This window comes from Mchenga conophoros, linkage group LG4, assembly GCF_057382185.1.
Source record: "Mchenga conophoros isolate Kocher_MC1m ecotype Shallow Benthic linkage group LG4, M_conophoros_male_GT1.1, whole genome shotgun sequence".
In the NCBI taxonomy this organism is placed as follows: domain Eukaryota; kingdom Metazoa; phylum Chordata; class Actinopteri; order Cichliformes; family Cichlidae; genus Mchenga; species Mchenga conophoros.
Genome location: NC_140529.1, coordinates 32,333,824 through 32,361,591, shown reverse-complemented (window position 1 = coordinate 32,361,591; position 27,768 = coordinate 32,333,824). Strand labels below are relative to the sequence as shown.

General features: G+C 39.2%; 1 protein-coding gene across 1 annotated transcript in view; it reads left to right on the top strand.

The window, feature by feature from the left end:
* The first annotated feature begins 8,776 nt into the window (after nt 1–8,776).
* Nucleotides 8,777–27,768, top strand: part of rnd2 (Rho family GTPase 2) — a 32,740-nt gene continuing 13,748 nt past the window's right edge. Inside the window, exons 1-2 of the mRNA XM_085271857.1 lie at nt 8,777–9,067; nt 9,548–9,635. Coding sequence (XP_085127983.1) covers nt 8,966–9,067; nt 9,548–9,635 — 190 coding nt within the window. The 5' untranslated portion in view covers nt 8,777–8,965. The remainder of the gene's footprint in view (nt 9,068–9,547; nt 9,636–27,768) is intronic.

Sequence of the window (27,768 nt, the reverse complement as noted above, 5' to 3'; positions counted from 1 at the left end):
ACATAGGCAGTCTGGAAAACACGGAGTGCTGATGAAGCTTGGGGATTGGCTTGTATGACTGGGTGGATTTGGCTGTCTGTCTTTGACTATAGAATGAGCCTATATTGCATTAAGCAGAGGGATGATTTACAAAAAATGTCAATTAAGACTGAAAGGCAAGTAAAGCAATCCTTGGAAAAACGTTCAAGCCTGCTATTCCTTCCAATCCTCTTAAGAATATTAAGGTGCTGTGGTTAAAGGAAAAAGTAGCTTTAAAAATAGAAAAGCACTTCAAAGAAAGCTGCAGTTAAAGATTAATACAAGATTAACTACACCATGTGACACAAAAATACCACCATAGACTCAGTAGGCTTTTCATTTTAGGCACTGAATTATATAAACATGTTTATTTAATATTTCTTTTAGCAGGAATGTGTTGGCTGTTTACTGCAGCCTGTTTAACAGTGAGGTTTGTGGAACACCAGGAGCCACAGGAAACGTCTGTTTATGCTGCCTATTCTGCAGTAGGATTTGCAGGAACTTTGGACCTGCTTACTGCTCATTGTTGTAACTTCCCTGCACAGACAGCTCAGAAAAAAATATGAGCTTGTGTTGAGGTCAAGCCAGTGTTTGATGAAACGATATAACCTGCTTTGTGTTATCCTTCCACAGAAAGGAGGATCCAGAGCCACGGGGCAGGATGACTCTTCCAAAAGTGGAACACTGGCACTCATAACATTCCCAGCTTTACTGTGAATATTATTCGCTGTATAATTTTAGAATTTTTTAGAAGCTTGTTGCGAACAAAAACATACAGCAAGTAGCACACGTAGCTGCTTATATTTTGTCCCAAACAGAAACATTTCCACTCATCAGCTCAATGCCTTTAGAGTTGAGGGCCTAGCCCAGTGTTCAGAGAGCTGTGACCACAAGAGGAGTGGTGAGACACCTTGTGGCTGTAAAGTGCCACTCAGCACAAACTCAGCAATCAATATCCCACAGCAGTGTAATGATGTAGGATGCAGGCATTATTGATCTGTCACTTTGACACAATGTTATAAGGCAGATGTCTATTGTTTCCCAACAGCACTGAGCCACTCTGTACATCGCTATGTTCAGGTTTCTCACATCTGAGAGGCCTTTCTTCACTTTAACTATGACAAGTCAGGAAAATGGCTTCATGTAGCAGCGACAAAGGGGCTTCGAAAACATGTCCATCACAGAATAGGCTTGCAATTAAAGGAAAGTAGGACCAAAGATGTACTGGACACCTGGTGTAGTGTGGAGACTTTCTCTATTGTCTAAGTAGGTTACTGAATGCACTATGTTGCTCGGTGGTGTAATTCAGCCTGAATAAAGTACTGTGTCACCACACTGCCAGGAAATAATAGACCGAGTCTGCAGGGAGTCTGGCTAGTCACCGAGGATGTGTGTGTGTGAACTACAAACACACACATATTTTCATTTCCATTAAAACTGGGCAAATTGTGGGACTAACAACAAATCTATGAGAAAAAAAAATCAATGAGAGCTCACTTAAACCCTCCACGTGGCTGTCAGCATGAATTATTACTGCAAATGTATGAAATGAATACAGCTGTGTGGCTATGGTGACTTATCAGCTTATTGGTGAATGTTTTTACCTTGTTAATAAAACAAAGGTAGTTTTTTTCCTGTATGGTTTGGTTACATTATCCTTGAGGAGGAAATCATTTTCAGAACTGGCTTCTTGCTTAATCTGTGGTTTCAGCCCTTTTTGCTTATGAACCCTATCATTAAGATAAGGTTCATAGGCAACTATTTTTGACTGTGGATTGTGAAAAGTTAAACTGTTACTTTGAATTTATCCTACTCTGGCTGTATCATATCGATTCTCTTCAGGGACTTGAAGAGTAAAATTCTTTTCACTATTTAAGATTTTATCTTGACCAGTTCAAACCCCAAGAATCAGAATCTCCGTGACAGACCTATGATCTGTGCAATTTCTGTGACGGGAGGAGGTTAAGAAGCTAATTGTGCTAAAAAGTGTATGTGTGTGCCTTAATCCATTAGATCCACCCAAAACTTTTTGATCTTAGCATTACAGGTACAACTGCCACAAAGGCTGACCTGGAGGGAGGTTCGAAATGCGAGTATTTCAAAGCAAAAAGGCAACACGGTTCAGTTTTTATGTTGGGTTTGAAATAAAATGCAGACTGTAATAATTTCACTGTAAAGCCTTCAGTCTCAATCAGTTGTACTTGGCACATTTACAGAAACTGAAAGCTTGGAAATAAGATGATCACCCACTGGGCATTTCCAAAAATTGGTTATAGTTTGGTGTCGAATGATCCACTGCCATATCTGCACTATTAATCCATGGGTGTAATGAATTTGCTGGCTGAGTAGACTGTCAAGCATCTCTTAGCATTTAGCAGTATTCAGCACAGTCATAATGATAAACTGGCAATGGCAGGTAAAGCAGACTGAACCGTCAACATTACGGTGAATGCAAATCTCCCACTTTTTACTACAAACACTTTTATGCAAATAAATGCAATGTGGGTAATGTGAGTGGTTTGTGCATTCTGCAGAGTAAGGCTGTCTCTTTTTCTTGTGTGAGGTATTGTTTCCCTCGTGTTCAGCTATTTTAACAAACCAGGTCTCCAGGTCCCTTAACAGAGGTATGCTGTTTAAGTAAAATTAAACGCCATGAAATCTTTAGATATAGTTATTATAATGTACACAAGTTTTCTTAAACTGATAATGATCTTGAAAACATCCTAAATTTCTGCATGCTACAGGTCTTTGTTCCCCGAGTAAAACGAAACAAAAGCCTGCTTTAAAAATGAATGAATACTGCCACCTGCTGCTCTAATGACTCCAACATGAAGCATTTACTTTTTTAAAGATTCATTTCACTCAAATTAATTGAAATAAATATACATAGTACACAGGGCAAAACAAATTGTACAATTCCAACAAGTTTGAAAGTCAATATTTGGTATGAGCATCTTTATTCTTCAGCACAGCCTGAACTCTCTTTCTCATCATTTCTTTTTTCAAGAATAGTTCTCCAGGCCTCTTGAGGGACATTCAAAGCTGTTCTTTGGATGTTGGATGTCTTTTGCTCTGTTCTCTCTCAAGATGAGGTCCAAGCTCTCGGAAAGCCAATCCATTGTTTGTTTTTCTGTTCAGGTATGCTTTTAATAGCACTGCTAAATTATAGCCCCAAACTATGAAAGAGGACCATGTTTTACAGATAATCGTAGACAATCACAGTTTTACCTTTCTCCGGACTTCTTTCATACATATTGATGATAAGTTGAATGAAAATGTTCAAATATGGATTGATAAGACCGTAAGGCCTGATGTCACTAATTTTCAATCCAGTTCCTGTGTATGTTGGCATATTTCAACCTTTCTTCCTGTTTCTCTTCCTTAGGAATGGCTTCCTGACATCCACTCGTCTATTGACACCATTTCTAATGAGGCTTCTGAAAACTGAAGAGCCACATGCATCTCTCAGGTCCTGTGTTTGGTCTTTGCTGAATTCTTTCCTGTTTCTAGGACATGAGATTTAGATACTTTTGAAATGCTGTAGATAGTTTTTTAGGCCTGCCACTTCTTCTTTTATTCCTTATTTGTCGAGTTTCCTCAGTTTCTTAAGGACGATTTGCACACTATGCAGAGATGTTCTAAGTTTTCAGCTAATAGCTCTTGGGGAATTGCCTTGGTGGTGCAAAACTGTCGAATTGTATTATCTTTCTCATTTTTTATAGATTCAACTAAAAAAAAAGGGCATCAAATCGTAATTTTGCAAAAAAACCCCAGTTTGTAACAAATTGCCTAAAGAGACATTTTGAAATGGATCCTTTGTTTTTTTTGTTATGTTTAGACAAAACACTGATTCATTCCATGCAAACAGTTACAGAAGGCCTGTAACCAAGATAACATATAAACCCTGGCAGAATACTTTCAACATATTGTTGTGGTATGATACATAATGAAACACGGTAACACAAATGTTAATATTTAGCTCAGGTGTGCATAAGCGAGTTATCCAATGTAGAATGCAGAGGAAGGCAAAATGAACAAAAACGATGGTAAAGCAAGACAGGAAATGAAAATATTGCACAAAAAGCAATATCAACAAAAGATGGATACAAGGTAACCAAACAGATCATCTGACAAAAGCAAAGATACTCTGAATTTACCCAGATTACATTTTTTGAGCTTTTCATATGGTTTAGAGCCTTGTTTTTTCAGCACTTACTTCCACCTTTAAAATATATCAGTATTATCTCTATATTACTGTATTCTATATTCTAATCTTCCCCAGATGTATTTATTATTAAGACTTATGTCTGATTTTTAATCTCTTTAATTAATTTATATAATTGCTTATTACTGCAAATCATTGTAATTTTATTAATTTTTTTCTGCAGTTTTAATTATTGGCCTATTAGTCATCTGTGAAGCACTGAACTGCACTAAGATTCATCAAATGTGCTATAGAAAATAAGATTTGATTGAGTAATTGGTACTGATGTTTCAATTTATCCGGTATTGGTATTTTTGCAAATGATATCGTTAAACACTGAGTGGTAGCTACAGTCAGACAGTCAAAGCCCTCATAATCAAGACCACAAATAGTTAAATAGTTAATATTTTAAATACGATTGTAAGCATTTCCTTGATTTTTTTCTCCCACGTTTTACAGGCTGTGACTAGAATAGAATCTACCTAGCTACCACACTAGGTTTACTGATGTAGACCCAGTGTAAAAATACTTTTATGATGCTTTTATCAAAATTATAGATAAACATGTGCCCTCTCACAAATTTAGAGAAAAAAGCTGAGACAATCCTTATTTTTTTTTTCTGTTCCATCTCCTCACAGAGAGAGATGCCACCTGGGCCAGAAAAGCTAAATCTGAGGCACACTGGCTGATTTTTAGACAGCTCGGAAACTCTTAAACCTCTTTAATTAAAAAAGGCCTAATCAGAATTCTACCTCAAAAACCACTGAACACCGTAATGATCCCAACTCCTTTTGGAAAATAATAAAACTTTGTACAGCGATGTAACCACAGACGAGATGTCAGCTCTTAAAGATTCAGGTAATTTAGGTGAAAAATGTGATATTCTAAAGTGCTTCAATGAACTTTTTTTTAAAATCTACATCCAGGATTAGAAAAACTTACTGAACAGAGGCATCTGTCTGCTCATAGTCCTATTCGGATTTATTTCTCTCATTAATACAAACAAACTCTTTGAGTAGTTTAAAGTTGCTTATTGCTGCATATTTTTGTTTTCTTAATTCTTGATATGTCTAATCTCTTGTTGGCTTGTCCTTAATCTTTGAAGCATTTTGAACTGCACTAACCTGCATTAAAGATGCTAAACAAATAAAGTGTGATTGATTGATTAAGTTTCAGGTAACTTGTATTGGCTTATACCATAGGTGTCAAACTCTGGCCCGCGGGCCAAATTTGGCCTGCAGCCCAATTACATTTGGCCCGCGAAGCCATACCAAATTACTATTAGAGCTGACCTACTGGTATTATACAGCTAATATATATATTGTTTAGTATTAAGCTTTGCTTGTTCCATATTCAGTTTTTCAGCAAAACTTGTTTGAGTCCATAAGAAAAGATTCATTCTTATATCTAGAGGAAGATTTTTTTTTTCAATAAATATTAGCGTTAGCCCGCGACTTTGTTCCAGTTTTGAATTTTGGCCCACTGTGTATTTGAGTTTGACACCCCTGGTTTATACGCTTATGACTTGGGGTCACTGCTGTTGTATAGCCCACATTTATATGAGCTGACACTTTTTTTCGTCCACAAGGAGGCGGTGTCGGTCTTCAAACAACCAGAGTTGAGTCAAGCGCTGTGTCTTGGCACGTGGTACCGCGTCATTTCATTATCTCATTCACAAAAACATTAACTCCCCTGCGGGGCACGCACTTCTAAGGGATATCAACTAATTGAAGGGCTGCAAGAGCCATAAAACAGCCCATTCACCTCCAACTACTTAATTTGATGGACTATTTTATCATGGTATGCTGCATTTATTGTATCACCATTAAAAGGTCACGTTGGCATTAAATCGAGGGGCACAATGTCCTGAGCATTTATGCAGCTTTGCCAACAGTGAAATAAGGTTTTACATTTGGTAATTATCATAAGACAAACAGCTATCCCTCCATTTAAAAAATATTACATAACAAACATTTAATAATGTATATTCTCAAAGACACATTAGGGCTAATAAGACCATGTAAATCTTAATGGGAAATTGGAATTTACCCCTTTAACTTTTTCACATTATAGTTATAGCTCTATATTTAAAATGATGATAAACACATCCATAAGTTTAAGCCTATTTACAATAATTTATTAGCAAAAAGTATAATTCCTCCCCTGTAGCTGGTCAGTAAGTCAAAACCCATCACAAAACGTTACTGAGCAGGCTTTGAATTTTTCTTATTACGTATTTATTCATTTTATACTAAATAGGCCTTTTTTTAAAAAGGGAAAAGGCAGATTTAAGCAGATGCTCCAATTTTATGTTAAACGCGTTTCATCATGAAATATGACACAGTTAAGTTAATAAAGACATGATACTGAGTCCTTATTAACTTTGAGATAATTAGCTGTAGTCTAGTAGTGTTAGTCATAACCAGTGTTGGGTAAGTTACTTTAAATTAGTAACTTAGTTACATTACTAGTTACTTCTATCAAAAGTAACTCAATTACTTCAAGTTACTCGTTACTTTCAGAGTAACTAGTTACTAGGGAAAGTAACTTTGGTTTTACTCAGAATTCTCTTGTTAATGTGTTGCTTCCGTAACTGGATACCCAGCAAGATTGCCGGTCTTCTAGCTTGCTTACTTGCCACAAGTGCACTGTGCCACCTACCAATAGAAAGGAAAAAATAATGTGCACATTTCCACAAGAGAAATCCCACACCTGATTCTATCCTAGCCTGCTTTTTACATCAAACACGAAAACTGCAGTCGTGGTGCTTGTACTCAGAACTCGGAAATTCTGCCTTCTGAATAGGAAGATGTAGGTAACACCAGACTGAAGATGAGCTGCATACAGGGCTGGACTGGGACAAAAAAAATCGTCCTGGGCATTTTGACTAGAGACCGGCCCACCATTATAGGAAAAATCATAAAGCCTTTGAATGAAAATAAACACTGTTGTGACAGTGATGTACACTGTTCTGATGGTATATATGTATCAATCTATCAATTGTTTGTTGCAAGACTCAGATAATTATTTTTTTTAAAAGTGAGACATTTTAAATGAGAATAAGAAAGTATTTCTTTGTGCCCCCCCTTTCCCTTTTAATGCCCTACATGGGCCCCTGGCAACACTTTGCTAGACCCGCCCCTGCACAGTTACCAGCTGTCAGCTGCTTAGAAAAGGATCCTGGTGTTATTAGTCTCTCAGAAACAGTTCATAACTTCCCTTCAACTCATTCATGTTAACTAAAAGGTAAACCTGTTTCTCCATCACCTGTTCAGCTCTGATGATTCAGTAAGGACATCTCCTGGTTTCATCTTCATGTTTCCCTCTCATCACATAACCAAACCAATATCATAACCAGCAGGTTTACAGCTGTGGCTCCAGCAAACATCAGCTGATACTAGAAATTAATATTAAATAAATTCTAACAACAGCTGATCAAGCTTAAAAGTGCTGCTGTTGTTTACCGCGACATCCGCTGGTTTCCTCTTTCTGGCGCAAAGTGGGCGATAAACAAGCAAGAGAGAAAAGCCGATCAGCTGATCATTGATCAGTTTCATGATTGAAGTAGAAACAGGAGAGGGAGGGTGAGAGGATGAGAGAAGAAGAGGCAGCTGTGCGGCGTAAACACAGAATAACTCCAGCTTTGTGTCTTTTTCATTGTAGCTGAAGTCCGGGACAAACTGTTCCTTTTCACCTCAATATGAAACGCTTAATATTTTCTCTGAATACGAGACGATTCCGTTTTTTACGGGACGGTTGGCAACTCTAATAATTAACCTTATGAACAAAATAAAGTTCAACATCAGTATCATAGCACCCACCCAGCTGTATAGAAACTCCGTCATGCTAGCTAGCACGCAGTACGAAAAAGTCAGCATAACTAAAATAAACTCCACCTAAACTTGGTTCATATCTGACCCAGATGGACTGCAGGTTATAACTTCTTACCTGAAGTTCAGTTCACCTGACACTCTCGGACCAGCGGCCGCTTCGGGTCTCTCCTCCTGCCTCCCTTTTTCTTCATCCACTTGCTGGCTTCCACCACTTGCTAATATTATTGAATCTGTGGAAGCTCCGCGATAGCCACCACACAAGTAACGAATAACGAGCCTATCTAAATCCCAGTAACGAGTAACGCGTTCCTGGTTTTGGCATAATAACTAGTTACCGTGCTCGTTACCACAATAATAACGTAGTTACTGTAACGCGTTACTTAATAACGCGTTAGTCCCAACACTGGTCATAACCCTAGTGATATCATTTTTGTGGACTTAATTAGGTTTCTGATGCAACAGAATACAATCACTACAGGCATAAAATAGCACTGATTGGTTTCCATGAACACTGGGTCGCTTTTTCAGTGAAATCATACAAGAGAAAAACAAACCCTGTGAGCCATTTGTATAGTTGGACCTTAATTTCTAATAATAATAAGAGCAGCATACAACATGTGAACGATGTGGCTCATATGTGAAAATGAGGAAGGCGTGGCCAGTAACCAAAGTAGCGGAGTTTCCAGGGTGGGCTGTGTGCGTCCTGCTCGCAGTTACGGGAGCGGAGTGTCAGACGGAGTGTGTCAGTGGGACCGGGGCACTGTCGGACAGCAGAAGCTGGATAAAGCGCACCGGCTCTGCGCATGTATTTGCTAATTTTTCTTCAAAGTGTTGAATTCCGCTGCGCCTCTTATCGGATGCTGGATGCAACACCTTTCCGTGTCAAGAATACACGTCTGACGGACAAACCATGGACAGTCTAGGGAGCCGTTGCAAGATTGTGGTGGTCGGGGATACGCAATGTGGGAAAACTGCGCTCCTGCACGTTTTTGCCAAGGACTGCTACCCAGAGGTAGGTCCAGCTATTAAAAAAAAGTCGAAACTTCGGTCTTTCTGTAGAGGAGGGAACCGCGGAGTTTATGAATAACTACAGCACCGTCATTTAAATGTAACGCTCTACTCGGCAGCTCAGTTTCAGCACTAATCCGGCAGGTTACATCCACCTGTCTAAACACACTAATGCTCAAAGAAGAGAAGGAGAAAGAACCTTAGCGCAGACATGAAATAAAGGACTGTAAAATGACAAAATGAACTGTAGTGTCTCCAATACAGACTACAAAACTTTAAGGCTTTGTCTTTGCTGTGTTTCTAAACATAATATCCCCGAAAGCATTTGAGGCAGCCCAGCTGTGAAATGTGTCTGCCTTTATTGTATTTGTCAGCTGCATCGTTTCAAATGTCATACTCTCAGCAGTCTAATCACAGTCACTATAAACAGAGGCTTATTATGCCCCTTTTCATCGGGTAACTAAAATAAATCTTTTATTTTCAGAACTATGTGCCCACAGTGTTTGAAAACTACACAGCCAGTTTTGAAATAGAGAAGCACCGGATTGAACTGAATATGTGGGACACGTCAGGTAAGACTATTTCACGTCTCTGTCTGTGCTGTGTCTTAGAGGCTGACATTAAATCAATCGTCTCCTAGCCCTGCCGTGGTGTCTGTCCCTGGGTGCAACAGGGTGGCACTGCCTCCAACTCCCTCTCCAACTTTTTCAGCAGTCATCTCTTTGACAAATTGCTTTGACCTAGCCAACTCGAGATGCCTTTTGTTTTTAGACGGTTTTTTTTTTTTTTTTGTTTGTTTGTTTTTTAACTCAGGACATCTGCTAGTGCTGGAAACTTTGGTGCCAGCCATGTCTCTCTGTGTCTTGTGTGTGCATTCTTTCATGAGTTGTCCACTGTGTGTGGCTGCCTCTTCTCATGATCTGGCTCAGGGTCAGGCAACTGTGGGGAGGTGAAAGGGGTTATGGCGTGGATAATTCAGACAGGATGGGCCTGAAGGGACCCGTAACAGCTATAACCATTTAAGAGCTTTCCTCAGATTTAGATGGATGCAGCAGTTGGCTGACATACTGGCTAGTACTGGGCTAATCTTTGTCTGCTCGTTTGATTAAGTTTCCCCATTTTACACATTTTCAGACATCCGATCAAGATTTATATAAAGTTTTGTTTCCTTTGGATATTTTATTAAGTAATTTGCTGACAAATAATTCATGAATGGACTTCATTCCTCAACCCTGTGCGAAATTAATTAATTACGTTTATTTTCAACTCCATACACATTCATTACTTTCAGGGGCTTTCTAAGGGCCATATCATACCGTTCACGGTAATACCGGTATAATGTTGGGCAACGATAAGAAAATGAAATATCGTGATAGAATATGGGTAAAACACGCATGCGCAGTGCCTTTGTTTTCATATGCACATGGCGGAAAAAGCACGGCGGTGACAGAGAATGAGAAGGGCGAAAGCGGAACGTTGAACGAAACGGATGAACCAGAATTGGTTTGTAAAAATGCTGCAACTTCAGTGGTGTGGAACTGGTTTAGCTTTCGTCTGTCAGATACACAACAAAGCACTATTTTTGGTAGAGCATGCTAGCGGCTGTCGTTATTACCGTGTTTTTTGGAAAATACGGCACACTTAAAATCAATCCTTTGATTTTTCTGAAAATCGACAGAGCCCCTTATAATCCCGTGTGCCTTATGTATGAATTCTGGTTGTGTTTACTCACCTCGAAATGATTTTATGTACACAGCGCTCGAAAATCTGTCAAATGTTTTAGTACGACTTTGCTAAGCTACGAAGCTGCACCGCTTGATGGATTGTCGGAGCATTACAACTATAGTAGGCAGGAGCCTCGCTGAGTGATACGTACTGTGCTTCAACATAATATTACCGTATTGTGTGTGTATAACCTCTTTTTAAGATTTCTGGATATTATACATGGTTATGCTGAGGATATGTCGGCCAATTTCCACTGGAAATGCCTTTTGGTTAAACTGTCAGCAAGGAATTTGCACTGTTAAATTTTTATATAACTTTAATGCAAAAAACAGCTTCTTGTTTAAGTGAAAATACATTGATGTTTTTTTTTTTGCATTAATAAAGTTGTGGAGTTTTGTCTAGTGTCAATTATATAGTCAGTTATATCATTATCGCAAATTTTCAAATGTATATCGTGATAAATATTTTTGATCATATCACCCTGCTCTATTTCTAACTTTAATTTTTTCAGTCATTAAAAATGTCTAATTTGAACATGCTGATATGTTCTGAATAACAGCATCAGTGATATCAGTGTATAAGTGTTATTGTTCCATAGAAAGGAATCCACATGTCGGGAGTGTTGTTGAATCACAGTGGAACTTTCTCTGAAAACAAATCATCTTTATTTTAGTGGTGTATGACCAGGCTGTAGGACTCCTGCATGGGAAGCCAGGATCTATCCCTGTCTTGTCAGTGTGGTTAGATTTACAGCTATGTGGATCTGAGATGCTGCATGTCACAGTCTTCTCATGCCAGAGGCTCCTGCCAGTTATCTGACCGGTGACATGGCTCAGTAGTTATAGCAGTCTGTATGGGATCCTTCCAGAGGGAATTCTTTTATGTTACCATAAACATTCCCAAACCTAAAACTGTCTTGGGAGAGACTATGAGAGCATTTTTATGTTACAAGACCAGTCAGCCAAAGAATGTTGTTTTTTCTTGAACCTCATGTCAGCTCCAGAGAGTAAATCTGCTTGAGCCTGTCAGTCAGGGGTTCCAGGCCCTCTCAGGCCCAGGGCTACAACTTAGAAGAGTTCCTTATCTCTCAGCTGTAAGAGTCTAATGTGGGAATGTTGTGCTTCTGTCCATCTTTAAACGCCTAAAGCATCTTTGGCAGTTTTAGACGTTAATCTTCAATCAGGAGCCGCCCACCCTACAACAAACATGACGTCACCCAGCCCACAGGGCAAATGTGTGTGTGCATGTGTGGTTGTTTGCCTATGTGCTTCTGTGTGTGTGCACATTCAGAGGTCCTTGGTGGTCTGCCATTATTCACTGATTCACGGCAAACACAGATGTTCATATTTTCTCTCAACAAGAAAAACAATTGGCTCTCACTTAGATGGAAAAGGCTTTCATCTGAAAAGAATAGCATGTCTCCCATCGTTCCTTTATTTGAGTCTGAGTATTTTATTGCTTCACCCTCTCTCCGCCTACGGCTCCCATTCTCATGCGCTGCTTTAATTTTCTTTCATGTACCATAAGCACCATCGCCAGCAGTTCAGTGCAGAGACTCTTGGGACTCTCTTGGGTCACACAGTCATTTATCATTTATCATTGATCAAGTATTTCAGACTTTATCAGTTAATTTAAGTAAAATCACAGTGATCAGTGCTATAAAATGTCTTGACATGCCTGGCGTACAGTCATCTTTGGTGAACTTTGACCTGTGAATTTACTCTGTGAGGCTCTTGCAAGTGTTCTTGACAAAGCTGACCTTAAAGGGAACAGACAATGAAAGACCAATAGCTGGTAAACACATGCTGTTATCTGTACAGGTGCAACTACAATCCACTGAACATTTTCATTTTGACCTGTTTGCATCAATCAATTTTCGCGTTGCGCTCCAATTTTTTCCACTCCATTTATACACGCATTATTGTCTCACTTTCAGCCTCTTCTCATAAACTTTTGTCTCCCTTTTAATTGCTGCTGTAGTCTGCACGCTGTGGCCGGGCTCAGTTCACAAAACATTATTGATTGCCGTTTGAGGCGAGGCTATTTAAACAACTTGCTTCTCGCCTGTTTCACATTTCTCCAGTAAGGATAAATGGATATAATCATTTAGAAATGCTCCCAGCGTTCACTCTTGCATGGAAGTCAACCACTGATTCACGTGGTCACCATAATTTCAGTTCTTCTACTAGGTCTCATCTTTGCAGGATGGGTGAGAACAAAGGTAAGCTGTTTATCTAATTGAGGTCGTCACTCCCTGTAAATCTGTACGTTTGTTCATGTGCAATTTTTATAGAACTCCCTAAACATATGGGTATTTTAAGACGTATTAAGCAGAAACAAGGAGGTCAGACAGCTTATGGGAATCAGAGGGCAACCTTCAGCTGTACTTTGTATTCTTCCCTGCATTCGGCTCTAGACCATCTGGAGAATTAAATCAATTAGACGGTGATTGAATGGAATTCAGAAGAGAAAATAAAAAGAGAAAATAAACACACTATATTTGGATAAATGTGTGTCCATGTTACATGACATGGTGATAGATGGTGTAGTCGGTTTCAGCAGTGCTGTATCTGTTTTTTAATTTATTTTAAAAGCAACATAAGCTGTCAAGTGGTCAAAATGTCAGCGTGGGTCGGTGATAACTTATCAGAGATCGTTAGTGATAACTGTTGATGCTCGTGGGCCTCTTTGGTAGTCAGCGAGTCAGGAGCTTTTACTGAGCCTGAGGCAATGAGGCACTCATCCTCTCTTCCCATTATGGTAAAGTTGCCTGAGAAAGATTTCTTGTAGCTTTGGCCTGAGAGTAATACTTCAGTGAGAGGTGTGCATGCTGTTTCTCAAAAAGTCCAATTCATGACAAGTCGGGTTTTCCCAAAGTTCCCACAGCAGTACCTTCTTGTCTGTTTGTGTTTCTCTTCACAGCTGTCTCTCTAATGCCTGACCTGATTCTTTTTTTTTTCCTGCCTGTCCTGTTTGGATCTTTAGCCATCAGAATTGTTGTCTGAAGGCCAAGAAAGATGCCAAGTGGATTTACTTTGCCAAGTGGATCATCATGGCCTTGCTATATTGGTCCATTTGATTGACCTTTATTATAATTATGTACTGACCTGATTCTCACGTGAAGCCCAACACTTTTAAGTGGCAGTCCACAGGCATCTTGTTTTCCTTTCTTCTTTTGCTGACATCTTTAGTACTAATCGCTCATGCTGTGGTGTTATTTTGCAACTTACTTCCTCGAGCTCGCTTGTCATTCAGATCCTATCTTCATCACTTTTAACCTGAGGAGTTCAGTAAATTAAATTTCTGAGCTTCTGTTGATTTTTCTGTGTCGGATCAGCAATGTTGTCTATAGTTTCCGATTCCAAGCACATTGTTCTTTCTCTGTTTATTTCCAACAAAGTTCTGTCGCTGCTGGGAACACTGAAGCACATCACTTGCAGTGCTGTGGAGGATGTTTTTTCCTGCAACAGACCTGCCTGACTCTGGCTGTTCACAACAAAATGTATAAAAGCTTTGTTGAACTTGTTTCAGTTTGAAGCAGTGCTCTGCAGAGAAGACAGGAAGCAGGAACTTATCTGTATGAAAATGTCACAGATTGTTAATCTACACCTGGATAACAGACTCTTAAATTTAATTACCACTCTTATGAGCTTCCGAGCCCCTAGCCTCTAATGAGTATTCCACAGTTGAAGTTGTGCGCGTTCTCATTAAAAAGCTTGTGTTTTCACAGTCAGAGGTGTGATTGTTTTTGACTTGAGAGACACTAACAAGTGTGTAACACCACTCCCAGTGCCAGCGCTTCCTTAGTCACAGTCTGGCTGTCTCCCTCCTCTCATACCAACCTTCCAACATTCCTGGTGTCTTTATGCTCTTTAAACTCCACATACTTAGTGCAGTGGACTGGTAGGACATCCAGTGGCCTGTGAAAACATTCCGTGTTCAGTGGGTTTTGCATTCCTCAACACTTTCCGCTTGATTAATATTTAATGGACAATGAATGAACTACAATCACAACGCAGAGCAGATATAAAATCAACGGAGTCTCCTCTGCACCCAAACCTACGGCTCACTGGAGGTGGAGGATGCTCAGAATGTTCTATCAGACCTGATATTATCTGAGTAGGGACTATGCTGATCACTAGAGATAACTTTGTCTGCTCTTGGCTTGTATAGTCTTTCAGCTCGCCCTCTCTGAATTACCACTGCAGGACTCAACATTAAATATTTAAATACATAAATTCTTAGATTCCTTCACTTTCCTCTGAACAAGTTCCAATTTTAGTTGCTCTATAGGTCATTGGACTTGTTGGAAAGTAGCTGCAGACTGTAAATGCACCTTTTGTTTATTTTTGTCAACACCCTGATGGGAGGATGACGACATCATTTCAAACGCTGTTCACAAGTTGTTCATACTCTTTGCTGAACCAGCCCAGGGCAATAGCTGCCTAAACGAAAACAGGTTTTGATGATGCACAGAAAGCTGGAAGGCACTCACCTGCACTGGGAACCTGTTCCAGCTTGACAGTTTCAGGTAATGAGTAAACAGAAGAAGTGCAAGGCTGGTGAAATACTGTAACCTGAAATAACCGTTTGTGTCTCTAATTAAACAAACAATTGTTGAAGAAGTTTAAAAAGTCTGGTTTCACACACAAGTTTTTGCTCACAAACAGCATACAATGCGACAATTATCTTTTATATTATTTCAATTTTTAAAGAAGTTATAGAAATGGTTACAAAATAGTTCATTCCTATGATCAGATATTTCCTTAATATTGTAGAATCTAGAGTAAAAGATCAGATTTTTGGTTTTTTTCCCCCATTAATAGCCTGTCTTTATTCCATGTTCTGGTGACCCATCAAGCTTTAAAACTACCATTCACTGTTTTGTTAGTTGTTTTAAATTTATTTGCATTTGTGAAAAACTGATTTAAAAAGAAGCTGTAACCTGGATGTTCACTGGCTACACCGGAAGAGCCCAAGAACTAGCTGTTGCTGGTCCACTGGCCACTTGGCTAGCGGAAAAGACTATTTGGTTTTTCTCAGATATTCAGTTTACTAACATGTGAGACAAGAAAAGTAACAAATTGTTACTTTTTAGGGCGTGATAAGTCATCAGCTGGCATTTTGGTAAGTATTCTACTTTCATCCAGGTGACTAATTTGGATTACTTCAACAAAGGCACGCACCATCCTTGGTGGATGAATCCCTAGGATCCACTGATGATCCCTTGATTTATACTGAATGACGTTAACATGACTTTCAGTTTTATATCTCAAACTGATGGTTGCAGGGTGTAGTGGTTAACACAATCAACTTGCATGCAACAGATGCCCACTTTGGCACAAGGAGGAGGCACAAATCCAGCATCAGAGGACCGCAAGCAAGTGGTTGTGTCAGGAAGGGCATCCAATTTGAGTCCTGCATTAGCTCCATGTGCTGTGTTAAACACTTGGGAAATAAGGGATCAGATGAAAGTACTTAGTTTAATATCTCAAACTCATGCCCTTAGTTAGAGAGATTAGTTTAAGACTAATACTTTTTTGTCTCAGTTAGCAGGATGATCAAGATAGACAGCGTTTAAGCTTACTACAAAGACATTCATTTTGACTTTGTAAGCATTATAGTGTTTAGCAGAGCACCTCAGTGCCTAAGTAAGACATCAAAGAGCTACTCGGCAAACATTTAAACTCTGAACAACCATCTGCTGATGTTTTTTTTGTCATTTTCTATGTTTAAATTGTTCCAAAATTAAAGTTTAACTGATGTTGTGCACCTTACCTCAATGACGGTTCGAGGTAGTCCTTGAACGCACTGAAGCACTGGCATCAATGGGTTTATCATACTGACATCAGGGACAGAGAGGCAATAGTTGTAACAGTCCAACCGTGTAACAGATGAGACAGAACTCAGATGTACATAAATGTAAATGGCTTAAAAATTCTGTTTATTTATGTATGTTAAAATGGTCTATAAACAATGTCAACATCTGTCTATGTTTCTGTTTTTTCAGGATAATGATGTTGGCTGCAGACTCTAGATAAAGCATAACAATTCATCTCAGGTGTAACTCTGGATATTTTTTTTGTAGAAAAGAATCCACATTTCAAGCTTACTGGCTATTTTTATTTTCATGGAAGCACGATTGGCACGGTTTGGGGAAAAATACTAGATTTGTGACTGTTGGAATTTTGCAAAGCTTGTAAATAGATTTTGGTCTTTGTACCTCCAAGTCAATTCTATTTAATTGAGTTTTATTTATAGAATGCCATTTCATAACAACAGCTGCCTCAAGACACTTTCTGGTGTAAGGTAAAGCCCTTTGACAGTCTCCATACACAGATACTGAAATGCCTGTGAGGATATTTTTGGAGGAGGGTCTATCACTCAGTCCTTTAGGGCTTCCTGAGCATGATAACAGAATGTATCTTCTGGTCCCTTTATGTCAACCACATGATTTTAATTTTGGGATGAGCCTGCAGTCTTTTTGGTAATAAAGTTAGCAGATAAACCTGCAAAACAAACAAAAACCCTGTTAATTATAATACTATATCTTAGAAATAGAGAGGTAGGTCTACCTCGTGTTGTAAATAACTGAGAGAAATTTAGACTAATCTTTGCTTCCTTTTTCTTCTTCGTCTTTTAGAACAAACTCTACCCCTAAACTTTTTGAAAAATTATGGCCTTGTGCATAGTGCTTCACTCCATTGCACCATGACTTTGTGAGTGGGTTTGTAAACAATCGCTTCAAGACAGCTGGCACTCCTGGCTTCTGGGCTGGATGCCTTTATTCTGGAGCAGGCAAGCAGTACTTTGTGAATTATAGTTAGATTGTATCAAGGAATCAATAATCAATGGCTCTCTTTACATTAAAGGAGGTGTGGGAGAAGATTAAGGAAGCTAAAAGAGAACAAGTGAAGAGTTGAATTCATGCATCTTTATCTGTGTACTATCGGTTTATCCCCCCTCTTTTTGTTCAGCTGTCGATGTTCTCCATCTCTGACTGCCCATTAGTCAAAACATCACTGCGTTGGGGTCACTAGCAGTTAGGAATGTGTTAAGCAAGAGGTGTGCAGAAATGCTGCATGAAGGCAGCCAGGCACACTGATGGAACAAACAGGCTGTAATTACCACACAAAATGTCTGCTCTCTCAGTGAAACTTTGATACACACACACACACACACACACACACACACACACACACACACACACACACACACACACACACACACACACACACACAGAGTGCAAACTGATGTTCTGTACTACATGTGCTTACATATTCCTACCCATTTTTACATGCATACAAAAGCACCTCGAGTTGTCCAAATGCCCATCTGCCCAGCACTTCTGGCAGGTCCCAGAGGCTGTAGCATCCGGGTCCTTATGACCTTCTTCAGTGAGAGGAACCTGTAAATGTGCCCATGGATACAGCTATAAGCTAAGACTCATCAGCACACGTTCCTTCACCGCATCTCAGCCTCCGTGAACTGTCAGCTTAATGTGGAGCACCAGGCAAAAGTGTATAATCTGCTTAAATAGTATGTCCACTGCTGAACAGTACTGCACACTGCTGATAGGCTGCATATGGCTTTTACTTAGCACATTTATACAATGACATATTAACTAAGTACAGTGATAAGTTATTAGGCACTGAACATTCACTGGATAGAATTAAAAGAAGTCTTTTAGAGTCTTAAAGCTTTTGATGAGTTCATACGGACTCTTAAGTCTTGCCATGCTGTGCTACTGACAGAAAAGGCTTAAGCTATTATAATGACAGATGCACAAAAAGTAATCAAATTTTGATTGCAGCTGTTTTTACTAAAAATGACACAGAATCAAAGGGACGAGGAGTGCAACATGAGAATATATTAATATTAATAGTGTTGATGCATATTATTTTCAGTGGTTGATAGAACTGGTAATGTTAGACAATACTTATAAGTGATAAGACCTATAAATAAGCATTTTAAAAAAAGATTATATCGAGTACAAAAAATATCACATAGCATATTTATTAATATTGCCTAAACCATATGACAAGGCATATAACTAATATTACAGGTTATTTAAAATGTATATGTACAGGTAGTCCACATATCATGACTTATAAATAGGCCTGTTCTTTGTAGTTTTTCACAACTAGTGGTAAGATGTTTTATTTCTTATGTCTAATTATTGTCTTATCAGTCTTCTGTGAAGCACTTTAAACTGTAACAACCTGGATAAAAGGTAATATACAAACAGGTGATTGATAATATGAAGAAATGCTTAAATGTGTTTGTTGTCCTTCTTTCCTAATACTTGTGTATGCATAAGAGGACACAGGCAAAACACATTTCCTATTACTGGTTATTGCTATTCTGTCGATTGAAAGTTGAAGGCAGTGAGGGCAGTAAAGAAGACAATGAGCAGGTACAGCTATTTTATTTGAAAAGAAAATGCATTTGACACCTTTGTTAGATGCGGCAAATGAAATGTTTTTGTAAAAAACAATTTAATTTTGTTTCCCAGGTCAGCCTAGATGTGCATCCTGTGACTTTATTTAACTTGAAACCTCAATATCCGATTAACTGAACCACACTTGGGCAGCACAAACAAATCGTGCCGCCTAATGCATCATGATTGCAAACTGCAACAGCAGTAGTCTTTGTTCAGAGTTATCCATTAGCTCTCAATGAAATACAATTCAGTGGTAAAGGCCGAGCAAAGAAAAAGGGAAATCCACATCAATCAGACGACCCCGTATGAGGAAGCACTTGGCAACAGTGGGAAGGAAAAACTCCCTTTTAACAGGAAGAAACCTCTGGGAGAACCAGGCTGAGGGAGAGACCATGCCTGGTTGGGGATGGGGGGTGGAAGACAGGACAAAACACAGACTGAGGAAGAGAGTCAGAGATTAATAATAACTCATGATTAAATGCAGAGTGCTGTATAAACACATGGTGAGTGAAAAGAGGTGAAACAAGGTCCATTATGTGAAGCCTCCTGCCTAGCCCCAAGCCTGTTGTAATATAGTGTGGGAGGGTTCAGGGTCACCTGATCCAGCCTTAACGGTAAACTCATTCAAAAAGAGAGGTATGCTCTTCTTTCCATTCTACTTTTAAATATTATAGGCCTGCAGTCTGAGAGCAAAGTCCTTTAATGGGAAGATATGGTAATACGATGTCTTTAAGATACGATGGTGCCTGATTATTCAAGGCTTTGTGTGTTAGGAGAAGGATTTTAAATTCAATTCTAGGGTTAACAGAGAGCCAGTGAAGAGAAACCAATATAGGAGAAAAATACTCTCTCTTTCTACTCCCTGTCAATACTCTTGCTGCAGCGTTTTTGATCAACTGAAGGCTTTTTAGGGAGTTTTTAGGACAACCTGATTATAATAATCCAGCCTAGAAGTAAAAAAAATGCATGAACAGCATCAGTCTGAGACACGATTTTTCAAATTTTTGAGGTACTGTGTAAATGAAAGAAAACAGTCCCACATAATTGTTTAATATACACACTGGAGGAAATATCCTGGTTAGAAATGACTCCAAGATTCCTCACAGAGGCCAAGGTAATGCCTTCCAGAAGTAAGTATCTGGTTAAACACAGTAAAAAGATACAGTAACCTCTGTTTTATCTGAATTTAGGAAATTAGAGGCCATCCAGGACTTTATGCCTTTAAGACATTTCTGCAGTTTAACTAATTGTTGTGTAACTTCTGGCTTCATGGATAAAGCTGGGTATCATCTGCATAGCAATGAAAAGGCTATGCCATATAATGTTACTGCCTAGGGGAAACATGTATAATGTAAACAGAATTGGTCTTAGCACAGAACCGTGGAAATCCACAGTTAACCTTAGTGTGTGAGACTACTGCCTCTCCATTTACAAGAACGAACTGGAGTCTCTAAAATAGATATGATAGAAACCACTGCAGCGAAGTAACTTAAACACTACTTAACATCGCATGCTCGAAACTCTGTAAAAATATTATGGTGAATGGTACTGAATCCTGCACAGAGATGAGTCAACTGTCACTAAAGCTGTTTCTGTACTGTGATGAGCTCTGAAATCTGATGGAAACTCAGTTGACTGTTTTATCACTACTCTTTCAAGAATTTGTGAGATTAAAGGAAGGTTGGAGATTGACCTATAATTAGCTGAGACAGCTGGGTCAAGTGATGGCTCTTTAAGTAATGGTTTAATTACGGCCTGTGGTACGTAGCCCAGTTATAGAGATAGATTGATCATATTTAAGATTGAAGCATTACTTAATTAATGGTAGGACTTCTTTGAGCCGTCTTGCAGGAATGGAATCTGATTGATATGTTGATGGTTTGGAGGAAGTAATTGCAAACCTTAACTCAAAAAAATGAATTGGAGAGAGAATCTAAAAAAATATCAGTTGTATTGAAAATACCTCTACATAATGATATGTCTGGGGTGGTTATGAGCATTCTTTCTCTAATGGTTAAAGTTTTATTTGTGAAGAAATTCCTTAAGTCATTACTAGTTAAGGTTAAAGGAATGCTTGGCTAAACTGAACTCAGACTTTTTGTCAGCCCGGCTACAGTGCTTAAAGAAACCTAGGGTTGTTGTTGTTTTCAATCAGTGATGAATAGTGAGATGTCCTAGGTTTATGGAAGGCTTTTTTTATATAGAGCAACAAATTCTTCTTCCAGGCTAAATGAAAATTTTCTTAATTAGTGAGATGCCATTTCCCTTCCAATTTATGAGTTATCTGCTTTAAGACGCACTGCTTCTGTCTCTATTTTTGATCTGTACCAGCTTCTAAGGGAAATGTCTGTTATTTAGGCTATGTGACTGTGTCTGGAGCTTTGCAGACAGACTGAAAATCTCATAAAGTTCATTGCTGTGTGTGGTGCCTATCATATTGTTCCATTATTTTTATACTGTAATTTGATAGCAGCAATAGCAGATTTAACTAAATTAAGATTAGTTTTCTGATACTCTTTCTGATATTTGTGTTTTTTAAAAGAAAGCACACAATACATAGAAAAAAAGAAACGAGTCATGGATATCGTGTGATCGAGTGACGATGGGAATAGCTACAGCGTTGACGCTTTAATCTTAATGTTTCTCAGCTGACCAGAGACATAATGGGTGCTGTCGAAGGACGCACAGGCAGCAGCTGGGGCACAATGAGGCTGAAAAGCGCATCTGCTGCCTCAATCAGTACTCAAAGAGGTTGGGGGAATGAGGGCTTGAAGTGACTAGAAAGAATAGTGGGTGTGTTTACCATGAGAGCAGGTTGTGAGAGCAGGAAGTGTTCACTAGATTGACATCTAGAGAAAGGAAACAGAAGGAGCAAAAAAGGAGAGGTATACATCTGTGCTTTTCCCACATTTGTGGGCTTTGTGTTTTAAGGCTTGTCTTTGGGGATCTGTCCCATTCCTTGGTCCTTGACACACAAATGCCACTTTTTTTTCAAACTGCTGTAACCTCTCCAAACAGTTGTCTATACATACATATGACAATATGAAAGAGTCATTATGAATTTATTGCAGTGCTTGTATCAGTTGATTCTGTTAACTCTGCAATTCTGTAACCTTCACTGACCTGAATTAAAAGGATGTAAATGATACAGATATACTGTACCTCTTCCTTTAACTCCATTCCAACAATTGTATCTCTAAAAATCAACTCTCCAAACACACTTTCAAAATGATTCTTACAAAGGCTTTATTGTATTACTTAAACAAGGTAAAATTACACTCACATTATTAGGTGTACCTGTTCAACTGCTCTTTAACACAAATATCTAATCAGCCAATGACACCCCAACAACCAATGGTTCTAGGTATGTAGACAATTTCACAATGACCTGTTGAAGTTCAAACTGAACATCAGAATGAGGAAGAAAGATGGTTTAAGTGACTTTGATTGTGGCATGGTTGACAGGCTGGTCTAAGGATTTCTGAAATCTACTGGGATTTTCTCACACAGTCTTGAGGATTTACAGAGAACTGTTTGAAAAAGAGAAAATGTCCAGTGAGTGTTCTGAGTGAGAATGCCCTGTTTATGCCAGAGGTCAGAGGAGAATGGCCAGAATACTTCCAGATAACAGGAAATCAGCAATAACTCAAATAAACACTCATTATAACCAAAGTATGCAAAAGAGGATCTTTGAACACACAACGCATCAAACCTTGAACCAGATGGGCTACAACAGCAGAAGATGACACTTGATGTCATTTCTGTTACCTAAGAACAGGAAACTGAAGGTACAAGTTACACAGGGTCAGCAAAATCGGACAAGAGAAGACTGGAAAAACATTGTCTTTGTTGTTGCTGACCATCTCTACCTTTTATGACACAGTGTACCCATGTTCTCATGTATGCTTCCAGCAGGATAACATGCCATGTCACAAATGATCTCAAACTGGTTTCTTATACATGACAGCGAACTAACTGTACTAAACAGCTTCCACAGTCACCAGATCTCACTTCGATAGAGTAGCTATTGGATGTGGTGGAATGGGAGAGTGACGTCAAGGATGATAAATTTGCTTTAACTAAGACGATCAGGTCAACATGGACCAAATTCTCTGAGGAATGTTTCTGACAGCTTGCTGAATTTATGCCATAAAGAGGATCCAACGCTGTGTTATAAGTCATGTATAAGTGGCCAGCCAGCGTAAAAAACAGCACCAATAACAAGAATATTACTAGTATTACCTAATAATATTACCCAATCCACTTAGTAAAGTAGATTCAGTACTAGCGGTTGGTGCTTAAATATTTATACAATCATAAAGCACCTTTATGTCATCATAATGCACTCTACCTACTCCCCTCATCAGCAGCACATACACATTGATGTCTTGTCTTATACTTCGCTGCACCCCCTCAGTCTGTGCACCTCAGTCTTTTCCAGAGGGTGATTGGCTGTGTCGGCATTATCCTTAAAGAGATGGTGAGTGACTACAAAAAGGGAAGTAAAAATGTCTTTTTAATGTCCTCCATCACTCGTTCTAAGTGTCTGCCCACACAAAAGAATCCAGTGACACACCAAGAAATTATTGATCATATATAAGTTACTTGAAGGGCATATTAAGATGACCAGGTGAGCTGCAGCTTTCTTAGTTTAAAATGTAAGCTTATATATTGTAGCTACATTATTATTGCCCAAATATGCTTTGGCCATTAAGCTTGGTTAAAAGCATCATTTTGCCCATTATATATTCTCATAGAGGAAATTATGTTCTTCTTAATCATTAATTTAACAAATACACAACAGATGATAATTCTATTAAAACTTTTTTGGCCTGCTAATTTTGCTTGTTTAATCTTACCCGGTAACAGTAAAAATTAATTACGCTTAATACATATTTATGCAGGTTTTAATTAAATGTCTCACAAGAATGTAATATAAAACAAAGTAGGAGTGCATGTTTTATTTAAAAAATGTAATGACTAAAAAAAAAATCACTGTGTAACCTGGAGAAGTAATAGCATTACAGTAATATCTAATACCCCTCCAGCACTGTTCATGTGGGACACAAACTAATCCACCCTGACACTGAACCAGACGCTTGCTCCTTTTCAAGCTGCAGCAGCGGCAGGAGCAGCAGTGAATTCCTCTGTCATTCAGTCAGATGGGAAATCCACCCAGAGAACCATGGCTCTGTGTGTTTTCACCCAGTCCACTCCACTCTGCTGACTGCAACTGTACCCGATTCCCCCCCAGCTTTGATCAATTCACTTCAAACAGCCACACTGACTCGTTCTGCTTCTCATAAAGCTAACTCTCAGTCCTGATGGCCCTCCACCTCCAGAGGAGCAAAACCCTCTCAGCATCTGTCTGGAACCCATCCGAGCGTAAGGGGATACACAGAGAGAGGCCATATTTCACCTCCATCCTTCACCTCCCACCTGCACCTCACTCACGCACACTTGACAGATGCCATCATTTATGAATGACTTTATTTATAAACAAGATCCAGCCCGCTCTTTTTCTCACTGCTGCAACTTTTGTGGATGTGAAATTGCACTTGAAGTAGTGTCCTGTCTATCTGTTGGCCTCCCGTGGGGGTTGCAGAGCGGGGAGCTGGGGTGGCGGGGGTGCATAGATAGCTGAATGATAGAGATGCGCTTGCATGGCTGTGCAGCAGAGGAAGTGGAGCAGAGGATCCCCCTTTTTCACTCAAGTTTTCCTTTCATATATATGTGGTTGTAGCTGCTGACTGAATATTCTCACCTCTGCTTTCTTATCAGACTGACAGCTGTGGACAGAGAAGCCGCAGTCAGTGTTATTACAAGTTTTAATGAAAAGCTTCCAGACTGGGTACAAATTCCGAACGGAGAGTATGAAACTCAAAGGTGTAGGGGAGTGGGAATAAAGGATGTGATCACTCCTTTTTTACAGGTGAAAAGGAATATAAAGACATGAATTTGAATACTGTGTATGTGTGTGCGTGTAAGAGAGAGAGAGGTGATATTTGAGCAGGGCTGAGAGCTTTTCAAAGCAGATTTCATTGTGGCATGGCAGTCCCCAGTGCTCAAAGAATTGGGTGTCAGTGGGTGATGCTGGCAGCGTTGGCAGATAACTTGAAACGACTTGGAGAGTTTTCACAGACTGTCAGAATTGGCGCTTTAAAACAAAACAAAACACATTCTCCGTCCTCACCAGATGGTGGTGTTAAGGTGGTACAGACTCGGAAAACTGCAGCCACTGGGGTTTAAGCCAACTTTTTTCAAACCATTTTTAACCTTGAGTCAAGTGATGACTGTGTAAAAAAAGAAAGATGGACATACCCACCATAATGTCACACACTGGTTTTAGAAGCCTCAGCATTAGCATTTTGGCACCATCATGTTTGCATGGTCAGAAGTGAACGTGTGTGGATGATAGGGTAGACTTGGCTAACAAACATAAATACCTGCTAATTAGTGCTCAGTAATTTACAATCACTCACTACAACTGTACTGGGAACACAATCCTCCACACGGCAAGCCATAAAAATTGCATTAAATATGCTCCAAAAGGCTTTAACACCACAGTCCCAGTAGGCGGTTTGAGTTCTGTGACTGGAATTAAGGAGAGGTGAAGCCTGGTAGACAGCTGCTGCCCCACCAGCCCATGTCAGAATCCACCTGCTGGGTAGATCAGCCCTGGTGTTTGCCACTAAGTTTAAACTAGTGTGTATAATCTGCAAGGATAAATGCCTCTTTTATTTATGTGCAGCATAGGGCTTGGTGTTGAGTTTCATTTCCTGGATGAATGGGTGGATTTGTGGTCGAGCTGTGTGTGTTGACAAACTTGATTAAATTAGCAGGTATTAAATAAGCAGGTTATCTATTAAGTATCGTGCTGAGCCCCAGAGTGCTTGGGCTCTCGCACTCTGGGGCCTTTGGATGTCTGGGGTCTGGATCTCCTCCATGCCTGCTTCATGCCCTGGTTGGACGGGGCTATGGCTCCCTACACCCTCTAGAAGACCGTTACATGGTGAAACCTTTTGAATACAAGTGCGCTGATCCACACAGGTGTGCTCACAGGTGTTCACTGTCCATAGACATAAACTACACCTTTCTTGGCTGCTACCTCAAAGCACATTGTGCGCTGTCTATCCTGCGTGCTGCTCCACAACATTCAATATTTACTGCTGTTTACACTTAGCTAGATTAATGCGATGGTGTTATGTTTATTATGTTGCTCTCTTTTTTTGCTTGTTTTCTCTTCTTTTTCTCTCAACAGGTGATCTGGGAGTTTTTTTTTCTCTCTCTCTTTTTAAGTGCCCTTTCTCACTGTTCCTCTTTCTCTCTGTTTTTCTTTTCCTTCATCTTTCCTTCTCCCTTTCCTATCCCCTAGTCATGTCTGTCCCGTCTGTAACAACTGAAAATAAAATAAAATAAATAATAACAAAAAAGGTCGATCAAATGGACCAATACGGCAAGGCCGTGATGATCCACTTGGCAAAGTAAATCCATTGGGTATCCTTGTTGGCCTTCAGACAACAATTCTGACGGCTAAAGAACCAAATGGGACAACAACAAAAAAATTATCGTGCTGAGCGACTGTGAAATTATCTTTTAAATTCCCAAATTTGCAGAAGATTTTTAACCATGTAGTTAAAATGTACACAGTATGGCAACATTACATCGATTTTATTTTCTTCTTCTCAAATAGTTTTCTATATTTTGGTCAGAAAATCACTGATTTAATTTTATAACTAATGTTTTATTTTGTTTTATCTCATTTTTAAGTCCTTTTTTAAAAATCAGGGTTTAAAATTGCAATCCTACAAGCTAATGATCCTTGTGAAAAATTACTCCTCCTCTAAGATTCTTCTCTATCTGAAGTTGAGCCGACAAAAGCAAAACAAAAAGATGGATCTATGTCGGAGATATTTAAACCAGATTTTTGTTTGAGCTGCAAAATGACTGTGCATGGAAAAAAAAAAAAGCAAAAACAAAAAACTGTTATGAAGATGGTATTTGTTGTCCTTTAATTCTGGTCTGTTTTTTTTTTTTTTATTTGGATTTGGTGGATTTGGACCCACCAGTCTGCTGCTTCTATTGAAGCAGATGAACCTCGATGATTGGGGTAAGCCTGGAGACTATAAAAAAGATGAAAACTGGGTGTGTGCGTGCCTCCTGTACATAACCAGAAGTCATTCACAGCTACTTGAGTTCCTCACACAAACAAACGCTTGGGAGTTTTTATATTATAACATCTAAACACACAAAGATCCCCAAAGGTTTAAGAGTAGCCCAATGTAGACTCCCACACCAGTCACCTATTTCTCAAACAGTTCACAGGGGAAAACCAAAGTACTGACACATCTGGTGTGTTGTTTTTTTAATATATCAAAAGATGAAGTGAGAGACAAAGAAGCATAGTGATCTTTAAAAGAAAAACACAAGTTGAACCACAGACACAGGAGATGAAATGCATAGCTGTTACTGTGATGGAATGAAAGTGTGTCTGTGTGTGAAGCAAGGAGTAGGGGTGAGGAGAAGCTGAAAGGGGA